This window comes from Rhipicephalus microplus, chromosome 3 (assembly GCF_043290135.1).
Source record: "Rhipicephalus microplus isolate Deutch F79 chromosome 3, USDA_Rmic, whole genome shotgun sequence".
Lineage (NCBI taxonomy): Eukaryota > Metazoa > Arthropoda > Arachnida > Ixodida > Ixodidae > Rhipicephalus > Rhipicephalus microplus.
In genome coordinates this window covers 95018147-95031213 of record NC_134702.1, presented here as the reverse complement: position 1 = coordinate 95031213, position 13067 = coordinate 95018147, and the positions used below count along the sequence as shown (strand labels likewise).

The following is a 13067-nucleotide window of genomic DNA, read 5'->3' as shown; positions in this document are numbered from 1 at the left end:
ATGTCAACTCCCCCTCGAGGCGGAAATACTTCGCCGCAGTGAACAGGACACCATTGTGGCTTATTATTCACAACTTTTTAAGTAGTTTGTTGAATAATAGGTTCATGACAGCGATTACAAATTGTAGTGCTTGCAAATACATGAGATAGCCATTTATAGTAATCGCAAAAGTTGCACGTAGTACGACATATTCGCCAACGAATTTAAAGGGCGCTATGCATGTTGAAATGTTAAAGCGCTATGCAAGGCGCGAGACAATTCAGTGCACACGCAGACATGTAATCAAACAATTAACACGAGCCATTTTTTTTTCGGCCAACCACAATAAGCGGTCGAGTGTCCTTACAATCGTCTCTCACAGGTGGTGGCGTAATATTTTACCGCATTTAGGGCTTGGTTCGCTCCACGCTCTGTTCCCCAGGCATGTGGAAGTGGTGGCACCCAGCAGGTAGAAGCCGCGCTCACAGGCGAAGTAGGCCACCGTCGGAGTCTCAGGATGGTCTATGGTCACCTGCACGTTGGCGCCTATCTGAGGCGGCGTGCATCCTGCAGCATTGGAAGAGGCCAAGGTCGGCCCGCACTCGCTTAACGCAGATCCACTTCAGAATCAGTTCGGCACTTACAAAGCTACGGCATCTCGATCACCACAAGGAGTGGGTGAGTGAAAGAACTTCATTTAAACCAACGGATTGAGTCCTGCGTCCAGTTCATGCCAGGGGCGGTGGAAATATGCTTTGTCTCCCAGGCGCCTCTCGGTCTCACCTGTGGCCCCGTTCTTGCATGGCTTAACTCATAAGCGCGGGTTTCTACCACGCACCAGACTGTTTGGATGGGCCTGCACTTACATCCTGTACATGTGAACACATGTGTGTACATGTGTACATGCGTCCGCCGTGGCAGACTTGGCTATCAAGTAGCCAGCACAAGCGGACTAACGAGTTGATGGTCATGCAAATAGCACATCCAGTTTATGACAGCAGCTTACTGAAATACTCAAAGCGAAATAAATGTAACAATTTCACAGTTCCAGAATTAATATAATTAGCAGAATCTTGGCGAATAACGAAAAAAAACTTGGGGAAGTTGGGAACCGCACAGCGTGTGTTGTAACCACGGTGTCAGAATAAGTTATGCGCTGGCACTGTCCCGCCGGTGACTTTGAGCTACGAATAGTTACCGTCGCGTGAGTTCAGATGGCGCTACTGTATGGGGTGCCAGGTGTTCGCGTAGCACTCATTCAGAAATTCACGTGTGAAAGAACATATTTCTTAAACCTTTGTTTGAGTGGGATTGTGGTTTAAAAACGCGTTGTCTAGTGTCTCCCTGTCAAGGCACTTGTTTAGCTGATTCACTCTTTGTGATTTTGTGCACGAATACCTGGAAGCTGTGTTTGACCACGAGTACGCGTCAGCGGCCTTGTCCCTGGCTGCGTCTCGAAATCGACAAGTAGTGCTTTGTGCAAAATTACAGGGCGGGTGTTGCTTGGCAATGCTCCGAGCAAACCATAACGCTTGGATAAGTGGCGAAGGACAATTTCGAAAGCTCATAATCATATGTGCGCAAAACATTTCCTGAAAGAAGAAATCTCTGCCTCATATCATGCAGTATACAAGAGAAACAACCTGTTGCAAGCCTCCCCCCCCCCCCCAAAAAAAAAACTACGCTCACTTCGAATGTTGTGCTTGCCATTTTACCGGATGACCCAAGATGCCTCACATTCAGCAAAAAACAAGAAAAGCCTTGGCGAAAATGGCTGGCTCTACTGCCGACTTCTCGAAAGCGACGGGGACGAAAAGTTTCAACTGCATTTCAAGTGCCTGACACGACCGCTAAAAGAATGTGAAATTCATTGTGCGTTTAGACAGTTACTCCGCAGAATAGCGATGATGAATCGGCAGCAGGCACGCATGCACAAGATAGCGCTTGGACTTCAGCAGGGACGGGCCTCCTCCACGTGAAAAGGAGGATGCTTCTGAACACAACACTGACAGTGTGGACCTGGCAATCCCGCCGACTCAGTTCAATACACTACCGACTCAGTTCCTCATCACACCGGAAAAGTAATTTCTTGTTTTAAAATCAGGTGCTATTTTTGGAGCCACCTCATCTAGGCCTAATTGGGTCAGGAAAACTTATATGTTGTAGAAAAAACAGTGAACTGAAATCATTGCACATACTTCTTCTGTAATGCAGTGGTCGTGATTAAAATTAGTTTGTTATGCTTGATGTGGTCAAGCCAGCTTTTCTCGTTTTTTTTTCCTTTGATGTGTCTAGCACTTCATAGTCACTGCATGTGTTACAACATTGCAGACACCCTTCCGACCAAGGGGCTTACGACACACCGTTTATTAAGCCGAAGGCCTTAGATGGCCTTACATGCCTCATCAAAAGCGAAATATGACTGTCGGCATTCCGCGTCGGTGGCGTAATGGTCGAGCGGCAGAATTTATACTGATTTAGGTAGTGCGCTCGCATTTACTATCTGATAAGCACTTGATCTAGTTGAAGTCCGCGCGGCCTAATAAAAATAGCACGAAGTATGGCTGATGGCACTGGTTTGACAGTGGCTGTATGGGTATGTGATACCGTTTAACTTAGGGTCGCCTTTCAGGACCCAATGAAGTTCTTACCACCACACCATACTTCTTACACTTCTAGAAACTGAAATCTGCCTGGCGCTAACAGCAAGACTGCCAAGGGGAGCGCGTCGATTATATATATAGAATGCGTGAGTAAAATACGTTACTGTAACGTTAACTGACAAAGTTTTGATTTATTTTGCAGAGCAATCAGAACTCGACAGCGATATCCGCACACACACAGGCAAACGCACGCACATGCGCACCAACACACGCAAGCACACTATCGCCTTCCTGATCGCTAGCGCGCATTTGCCCTCGGGCTGCATTCCTTATTTCAAACACCTCAAGTTTTCCCTCATAAACAACATTGCTTTTTTTTTGTTCTGAATTAAGATACTGACAGCGAAACTTCTGACACCGGAATTGCAACGAAACCAACTCTTTAGTGCTGTCGCGTAAAAATGCAATCGCTCTTCAGGCCAACGTTTTCTGTATTCGGAGCATTTATATCACAATTAGCAAGTAAACTGCATATAAAATCAGAAAATTAAATTCGTTACAGCTGACTCACAATGTATTAATTATTTGGCATCCGTGTACATGAGTACATCGAGGTAAGTACTACTAAACAAGCGAGGAGGCTCCGCAGCGATAACCTTCTACACGTGGATCGGAGTAGCTCCGCAGTCTAGGGAGCCTTCATGTGAAGGCGTCTCCATGTTTCAGGGTGGTGTCAGCCTTTGACCCACCACTTGCCGCCGCCCGCTAAAACACAATGTTACCAGTCCTGGTTTCCATGACAACAAGCGCCATGTTGGTTCTCTCGGCCAGGCGTTCCTGCTCCGCCGCATTGCACCAGCTGAATGTTGGCGCGGGTGTGCAAGCTGCGGTATGAGGTGCGTTTGACTATGTAGACATAGCTTCCACTACGACACCATCCTCGCGCTAAGCGCACCTACAAGAACTTTCGAAGTGTAAATGCCAGGGTGCGGCGTGGCGCAATCCAAACCATCTTGGAGACTGTCCCGCTTCCCCACTTGCTCTCGTCAACGGAAACGCTGAATTGGACAAGTGAAGTGAGATTGCTTGGAGCCGTCTACTTCTCCCCGTTTTTGCGGGGTGAGTGCCCGTCGTATTGCGAGTGGGTTGAGTATATCGCCGCATATTTTGTGAAATGGCTGACTTAGTCATGCGGCAAAAGGCATTTTGAGCAAAGTAAACACAACAACATGCACAGTATAAAAATGATTCGGGCTTCGTTCTGCTACGCCGGGCTATGCGAACGAAAGCTGGTTAACTTGAGTATGCTTGTTTATCATCGGTTTTCGAAGCCGTCACCGCATTCGCCGCGTGAAACGTCCGGCCCGTAAACCACAAATAGACGCTCGCGTTTCCGTCTTCCTTTGCTGGCAGATGTTCGCGTTCCTGCGATTTCAGCTCGGTCATGGAGGAAGGGCATTTGGAGAGGTAAACAGACGAGCTGATGAACGCGTTCCCTGTAGACTCTTGTACTCTTGCACAGTTGCGATACAACTAAATTTTGTGCGGCTTGCCATGGGGTATTCGTTCTTCTCTTTAATGACGCGTAGAGCTACACCGAAACTCGCTGAACGATTGAAAAAAGGATTGTGCTTTGATAATATTGATTTCGACAGATTTGCTGTTCGTGTCCGTTCGTCCTTCTGTCTGTCTTTCGGTCCTGAACGGTGTAGTATATGTGCACTAAACAAGTCAGTTGTTGGCCCATAACTGAAATATGCCCTATGTGCTGCTTCATCATTTTTGTCATCCTTTTGTTTCATAACCGGCCACAAAGATGCTTTGATATCGTTTTTATTTAGTGCTTGTGGAGAAAATCTGTATGGACTCCGTATATCTGGTCGGCACCGTGTATGACCTTTCACTCTATTGCTTTATTCTAGGTCCTCTGCGAGGACACAAGCTTCCAGTAAAGGAGGCAGGACGGTTTGAAGAAGTAAAGGCCAGATGGTGTTTGGATGCTGTTTGCAGTAAAATATGACCTGGAAAAACCTGCTTTGTCTTTTATTGCTCCCCTATGCTTTTCTTCTAGCCCAATATACAGGCTTTTAGGGAGAAGGGGAGGGTTGGTATATTATGATTGAGTGCCCTAATATTTTCTGGCAATGCTTACAGCTCGTAAGGTTTTTAAGCACTCCATTGTACAGATTCGTTCGTAGGAACTGAACTTGCTGCAGGAAATTAAATTACGTATAAAAGCAATATTTAGGGTATGAGAAACAGGCTAGCCGAGTTATGTGGTTTACAGAGAACATCGTGAGCTACCCGGTTGTTTGATCTGCCTTCCTTGTCGTTATGGGTACCATCATTTAAACAGCATGCTTTCGAGCCTTGCACTAGAAGGCCTTTGAGGTGTGTGCAGTGCTAAGCTCAATTCGCTTCAGGAATACTACACAGACATTGAAGTCTGTTCACAGTGACATCGAGGTTCTCCCCTCGCAAACATAGGCTCCCTAAATATCCTCACTTCGCCAATGCGGTGGGTGTACCAGCCTGAAGAAATGAACTGTTTTAACGGTATTTTATACAAACTCGAGTCACGCACATGTTTTTCCTGTTCTAAAAAACGGAAATCGTAAGTAAAAAACGAAAAAACGTATATATATATATATATATATATATATATATATATATATATATATATAAACCACCTCCTCCTTGTGGAAACCCACACTGCCTTCAGTGTAAATGAGTGGCCGCTAAGAAACAACATGACCGCCCATGAAGTATGGCAGCCGTTTTAGGCAGCTGTAAGCAACTATGATCGAAGTTGTCACCACCTTAAAACACGGAGACACGCGCACATGAAGGCTCCATATGGCTTACCCTCCGCGAGCGCCATCTGTCACATTAAACGGAAACAACCAAGGCGGCGAACACAATCCGCACGCCGCACGGGACGCAGTGTCATCCCCTAACTTATTCTTAGACCGAGATTGCAACGGAAAATTTTAGTCATTACAAAGATATATGAGGACAGCTGAGTGAATAAGAAAAACAGAGATAGGCAAAGCCCTATTGGACAATAGTAATAATAATAATAATATTCATACGCAACAGCCGGCACAGCCTGTCTGGAAGAAAGAGAAAGGCGACGTTGGTGGCTGGTTGTAAATATATAATATTGTTCTTGTTCATTGAGTTGTGGGGTTTAACGTCCCAAAACCACCATATGATTATGAGAGACGCTGTAGTGGAGGGGTGCACAAATTTTGACCATATCGTATTCCTTAACGTGCCCTGATACCACAGTACGCGTACGAGCGTCACCGCTTTGCTTCCATAAATAATGCGACCATTGCTGCCGGGATTGAAACAAAGACCTTCTAGTCAGTAGCCGAGCACCCTAACCACTGACTGCTGAGGCAGACGCTGGCAATTCCAGATATTGCATTTAGGTCCAGTTACTGCGTTACAACACCTCAGGGTATCCTAGCAGGCTAACCCAGTTGATTGTCAACCTCACTATCAGCTTTATTTTAGTGAAAACATGCGATGTCCTATGAACGGGGACTTTTCACCAAAGAAAACCCAGCTTCTCCCAGCTGCGAAACGTGGCATTGGCATGCTCGCTGGAAAAAGAAAGAGGAGCCTGCACGTGGATTAGTTAAGCGCAGGCCACCTACCATGCGAGGTCGAATCGGTCGACCTATCAATGAGGAAGTGCCAACCGGCAAGCACCCATACACAAGGCGCCTTTCGCTTGCCCATCTCCTTTTTATTTTCATGACACGCCCCACCCCTCTACTGTCATTCCGGTCTAACACACCGGCTCAAGCCCTGACTCCGAGGTTCTACTCCTTACGTACCGTGTTCTTCGTTCCCACCTAACCACCCTCCCGTGTCCCCAGCTTCGCACCGCCACTCCGTCGAAGACGCGCCATACGCGGCAGTCATCTTGCAGAGACAACTTGGGCGACACAACCTCACCTGCGCTGGTGAATGCGGCCAGCGCATGCCATTGCCTTGCCGAATCACTCTAGCTCGATCAAGACACTGGTAATTATCAGCAGCATGCGCAGCCGCTATGTACCATTATCTCGAGCAAGCTGATGTAGCTCGTGTAAGAATGCATCAACTCCGATCAGCTTAGTGCGTTTGTATTGACTTGATAAAATTACGCATAGAAACATCTACGGGGACTTTTTTTTTTTTAATGGGCAGAAGTGTTCAGTTCAGAAGGACGGATGTGTGACACAGCGGGTAGTGCCGCAAGCATCTAAAATACGGGCGAGCTTTCTCGATGAAGGAAACGGAACATCTTGGCAGTCACTGTAGGCCGCGCTGCGAGAATCACCACTGTACAGCGAGGACACTTTCCAGTTAGCGCATCCACACTGGAGTGTCGGCGTATTCTACTCTGTACGTCACGCGATGTGCATGAACGTATTTTTCTTTTGCCATCACGCGCGCAGTGTCACATTTTCCTACAGGCGAAATGCAGGTTGTGTTTGCAGCAAAAAACCCACTCAGAGGAAAAGGGGAATACTCGCGGCGGGGGAAAGGGGCTGTCACTTATTGCTCGTCTCCGTGCTTCCCTAGTAACCTGTGGGGTTCTGCGTCCCAAAAGCATGGCCTAGGATTACGAGAAACGCCACAGTGGAGGGCTTCGCAAATTCCGACTGTCTGGTGTTCTTCAACTTGCGCTGACATCGCACAGTAGATGCGTTTATGCTAGTTCGCCTCCACTGAAATGCGACCGCCACGGCCAGGATCGACCCAGCGACCTTCGGGTCAAAAGCCGAGCACCCCAGCCACAGATTTACAGAGGCGAGATTTCGTACATTACCACAGAACGGCCCAGAGCTAGACGTTGTCATATCTAGTCATGAAAAACCTACCAAATAGTTACTCCTGTTGATGGAGATAGGCGATGCCGTAGTCAAAAGAGTAAAGCCGAAAAAATAAACCTAATCAACAAAACCAAAGTTGTTGTGTTATATATTTTAACGTAATCATAGATGCGTCATCGTATACACAAACCTGAAAAGAGCTCGCAATGGGTGCCACCAAAGGACGGCGGGCAGGTACAGGCCCCAGTGATAGAGTCACAGGTTCCCCCGTTCTGACACTGGCAACCTGCAATTGTACAGAATGTTTATATTAGACGACGGCAGCATGAAAATCTCATCATCTGTACTGCAATGCTTGAAGCCAACACATCCTGGTGTTCGGGCAGCTAGGAACTTGCAGTGATAACGTTGTTTATTGCAACCATGGTGGCGTTTCAACCACCTTTTATTTATGTTTTCGCTTCGTGGATTAACTGGTAAAGTATAAACACACGCACACACACACACAAAGAAAGAAAGTAATCATGCATCGTGTGCTAACAATAGCGGGTTTGGGCCAAGGGCATGGCCAAGAGGGTCGCATACTAGACACACTTCTACAATGTGAGTCCACACATAATCATTTTTCCTCTATTTCACACATAATCCTTTTCCTCCCAAGGTACACATGTGCGCAAACTGTACTGAGACCCTGTGCTGATTTTCTTCCTATGCTATGAGGCAGACCATACGCACCATCCCTGAGCACACCTGGGGCTTTGCAATTGCCACCTCGCAGCCCTGGCAAGACCCACTCCTTCGCTCAGACGAAAACTAAGGTACCTCAGATTTACATGAAGTGCAGAATGAGTAGGAGTTCTGGACCTTGTAACTGCCATCGCCTTATGCAACTAAGATAACTATCAGTCATTGGTTTCAAGTAAAGGCTTCGCTTTCAACATTCAGCGGCGACACCGCTGGACGCTTGATTTCTTGAACGTAAGTGTGATGCCACTTACGTTCCTCGCACCAAGGTCCAAAACGGCCCGGAGGACACGAAGAGCAGCCTTTGGCGTCGCTGTCGCACTCCTTGCAGTTCTTGAGCATAGGGCACACTTCTTCGGGCTTACGATTGCTGCACGGCCGGCACTTGAACTGCCACCGGTGAACGTAGGAGCACCTACGGAGGGTGCGGGGGGTAAGTCCAGTAAGTGGTGAGCAAATCGTCAATCTATACAAAATTCTTTGATCACAAAGAGCGCCAATTTTTCCCTCACAACCAACGTCGCTCACGATCACACTGCGTTTTCTGTGACACGACTTGTTCAACAGAATCACACTAACATTTGTAACAGTTCCAGTCATCAACACCACAGAAAGAGGTTTTTCAAAACTTCAGTTGTTGAAAAACATTGTGTGTTCGACAATGCCTGCGTAAAAAGAACGCTTTATTGAACTGGCACTAAATCAATGTTAAATAGTTATTGGAGCGTCTGGTATAATCAACTTGTTGGCAGCATTCGTCGCCATTCAGGCTTCGTGATTTCAATTATTAAGCTTACTTCAATATTTTGACAATCTAAATATAGACATACGTATAACACACACTTTAGTATTCTGTTTCATTCTTTGTTATTGTTACAAGGAGTAATAATATGACAAAGACACTCGGTGCGGTTTTGTTTTGTTAAGTCAACAATAAATCAAAGCTGTTTTTTCTGCCTAGTATCATCGCATTTTACTCACTGTAGTGCATTTTGATAAAGTATGCTCCGTACAAAGGACTGAATTCTGCCTTCCATGCATTTACTCCGCCCCACCAAAACATCCCGAATGACCCATCGTGGAGCTTTTGGCTTTTGGGTTCCACTGTCTCTACTTCTTAATCACCCTATCAGCATTTTATCTGAGCATACACGCAATCATTTCGTCTTTAGTCAGCATTTTATCTGAGCATACACGCAAGTTTGCTAACAACAAGTACATTCGACTTAATCGTATATAAAATTTAAAACGGGTGGGAAAAGGTCAACAGTTCACACATGGAGGCACCGCTGAACGTACTTAAACACCTCACGAGCAGCAAGTACCAAAGACGGTTGCTTAGACCAGATTACGTTTTCTTCATTAACAGCCATAGTAGGCGAATGTGTGTCTCGTACCTCTTGAAGAAAAGAAAAAAAAAACGTCGCGAAGAATGCTCGCTTACATGCACCCCATCCTCCTCACCACTGTTCTGATCGAGTTTGCCCTTACCCAGTTTTCTGTTTTTAGAAACATTATTGGCTACGAAAACTCAACGACCATGCGTCCTCTTCTGAGCCCACGAGTAAGGTTGAGCCTCTGAGGAGATACAACGACATCTGCAAACACTGCCATTTATCCACACGAAGTGTGCTCTGCTTTATTTTGTTTTCTTACGGAGAGGTCAATATGTCATCCTCTGAACCTCGTGGTCAAAATAATTTTCTTGTAGATCTGCGCGCCATCTACCGAGACAGATACCCTGACTCCAATTTCTTTTCACGAGGTTCTCATGACGATCAAAGCAACATGCGCTGGGCGTGTACCTTTCTCTAATCAAAATGTCAGCTATTTGTAAGATCGATTAAACGGCAACATAATGCCTGTGTGAGTTTCAGTAGAAGTTCATGGCGTTTCGTCACGACGCCTTGGACAATGCTGCTCACAAAATTACTTGGCGTTCTGGAACTCACTGTTTCACTGTGACGTGCAGCGTGTAACCAGGCGTGCCACACTGGCAGCTGAAGAAGGTCTTGCTGCAGAGACCAAGGTTGTAGTCTTTGCTGGCTTGGGTGCTGAAGCACAGAGCTGCCAACAAAAGCCACGAAAGCTGCACTTTGGCCATGACTCGTGTCTGCAGAAACGAGACATCGCCGAAATGTTATTTTCTCGATGCCTCACTCTGCTCCTGAACACATTCATGAATAAGCCACATAGTATAGCCGAATGCCTAACCATTTAAACGTTGTTTGGATGCAGCTTGCAACAACACCATGGAACTGCGGCCTCTTATTTTATTTATTGCACAAAGCGTCACCAACTCCGGCTTCTAGGGTAGCAAAAAAAAACTCTGAACATTTCAGTGTTGTGTACTTCATCGCTCGTGTAAACATTGCACGAATACCCGCCGCTGTGGTATGCTGCTTATGGTTGTTGACTGCTGACCCGAAGGTTGTAGGATCAAATCCCAACTAAAACGGCCACGTTGCGTAAGAGGCAAAGTGGTAGATGCCCGTGGGCTTCAAAAACCCAAGGTGGTCCGAATTTTCGAATCTCTTCACTACACGCCTCTCATTGTTGTATCGTGGTTTTGGGATTTGAGACCTCCTAAACAGTTCCTATTAATTATTACGTGGAGGCTATACCAGGCTTGTATTCAGTGATGATCACAAATCTTATCTAAACTGCAGGCGCGTCCACGTAATAATTAGCATGCGCACTGAGAGAGATTCAGGAATTGCGAAAATTATTCAGTTTTGCTGACTGATATGAACTGTCTTTATGAATAAAGTTCCACTGATTTCGCTTGCAGCGTCCGATAGGTTTTTTCTAGGACTACTGTCAAATATGGAAAGCTTCAGCGCAAGCTTCCCGCCTCCGTTAAACATTAAAGCACCTGCATGGCCCAGTATAGCATCGCCTTCCTGTTGACACGTGCTAAGCGAAAGGATGCTGATTACATTCTGAGTCACAACAGTTAAATATGTCAAATGATAAAATATGTCATTTTAGCCACAATGAGAACATTTTTTTACGAGCGGTAGACGGTCTTTCTAGCAGCTGAGCAACTACAGCCTCGTAATTCTCTGCCGCACGCACATCAGGCGCACTGTTTCTAGACGAAGCATCTGAAATATCACAGCACGCTTTTGTTTACGCATGAAATGGAATGCCATTATGACTTACACGTGAACCAAACAAGCACATTCCACTATGCTATAGATAAAAACGAGACGCGACAAGGCAAAGACGGTGAGAGATATATACTTGCCTTGAAAAACACGCCAAGTGCCTGTGCTCGAAGGAGTGACAGTAAACAGTGATCGTGCTGGGAGAAGCACCTCTACTATGAAACCCGACTTGGCATCATGTACGGCAAGAGCCGGATGGCGATACCCCGCCGCTTTTCTCGGTGATGGCCCAATCTACACTGTCCAATCAATCCTTGGTCTCCTTCGCACGCGTAAGTCACAGCGCGAACAGCGTTTGCGGTAGCCAGAGTAGCGGTGGGCTTTCCCCGCGCGTCGCTCACAGACGTTCTGTGAAGAGAGAGAAAGACGGGAAGCCCAACGAGGGACGGTTAAATAAAACTTCCTTGTCTTGCCACGCTGAGCAAGAGATGGCAATACCGGGTGGGCTGTTACTCGAAGCTCCTTTCACTATGCACGCTTCCGCACGTCCAACGCGGGGGCTTTCGGTGGAGGCTCGCTCGCGGTGGTGAACGGCTTTATCGCCGTCGTGCATCCTCCTTCCTACGATGCGGACGCACGACGCGAAAGCGAACACCGGCACAATCAGCTCGCACGTGTCACTGTTCCGTCGGCTGTTCCGCCGCTCGCGGCCGTGTTGTGTCTAAAGAACGTGTCCGACAGCGATAGCGGGCGAAGCGGGAATTATGCTCCTTGTTTAAATGTATACAACTTTCTGTGACTTCACAGATCTTGTGTTGAAGAGTTTTTTTAGCAGTTGTGACCGAAAAGCATCATTGTTTTTTGTTTGTGCATGTGAGGAGCTATATGTTTCTTTTTTTTGTCGTAAATGTGTTTGGATTCGACAAACAAGAAATCTAAAAAAATAATGTGCATATTTGGCGCCTTAGAAAACTGGGTAAATTCGCATGCTTTGAAAGCGATTGCAGACAACCTGCAATAGTTGGAGCACTCCTCTTGACAAATAGGTCCCGTGAAAAATGCAAGACGTAAACTGAAACTTCTTTACATTGCTAAACATTCACAAAGAGACGACACAGAAAAATACAAGCTGATTAGATCGATGCACCTCGTTTCTCAAACTGGTACAAGGAGATTGTTCAGTACCAGATGGGTCGCTATTTCCGCTTACGGCTACATCTGTAAGGCAGACACGACACAAGAGCAAAAGGCACATGAATAGTACCGGCTTTGAGTGAGCCCCGTAACGTGCACAGTAGGACACCCTTCTATCGAAGAGCGCCTACTCGAATAGCTTAGTGATTGCACAGAATTGAATACTACAATGTTTCGCATAATTTTAAACACTACGTGCTCGGTGTGCACACACTGTTACCTTTAAGCCTAGGAATGTGTGCAAATCGAGATATAGTCAAATCCCTGACGTTGCGGCTACATAATCAAAACTAATTTTCGTGGAGTACTGAAATAAAATATCGTGGGATCTTAGAAAAGGTCTCAGGAGATATCGCGGAGTGCGTAGAAGAAGCGCTAAAGTGGACATAAAAATATCCATAAATAATGACCTTATGATGATGATTATTTCCACCTCGTTCCGTTCGATAATTTTTTGTGATGCTTACACCACTAAACAAATGCAACAATAGCTTCCAAATTAAAATCTGCTAGAATTCATTAAATAAATCCTTATCTTCAGTGCCCAGCCCCAGAGCTAATGAGTATTTTGTGAGGTGAACAGCATAAAAGAGTTTGTTTACGCT

At 46.1% G+C, this 13067-nt stretch overlaps 1 protein-coding gene across 2 annotated transcripts in view; it reads right to left on the bottom strand.

Annotated features, from left to right (window-relative positions):
* Nucleotides 1–11956, bottom strand: part of LOC119172170 (clotting factor C) — a 46921-nt gene extending 34965 nt beyond the window's left edge. Inside the window, exons 1-6 of one of the 2 annotated variants that reach the window (XM_037423202.2) lie at nucleotides 11767–11956; nucleotides 11409–11676; nucleotides 10111–10271; nucleotides 8413–8573; nucleotides 7605–7700; nucleotides 382–546 (exon numbers count right to left, since the gene is read on the bottom strand). In XM_037423202.2, the coding sequence (XP_037279099.1) occupies nucleotides 382–546; nucleotides 7605–7700; nucleotides 8413–8573; nucleotides 10111–10262 (574 nt within the window). In that variant the 5' untranslated portion in view covers nucleotides 10263–10271; nucleotides 11409–11676; nucleotides 11767–11956. Of the gene's footprint in view, nucleotides 1–381; nucleotides 547–7604; nucleotides 7701–8412; nucleotides 8574–10110; nucleotides 10272–11408 lie in introns of both variants that reach the window. The other variant, XM_037423193.2, reaches the window with a different exon arrangement.
* Between the last annotated feature and the right edge of the window lie 1111 nt (nucleotides 11957–13067).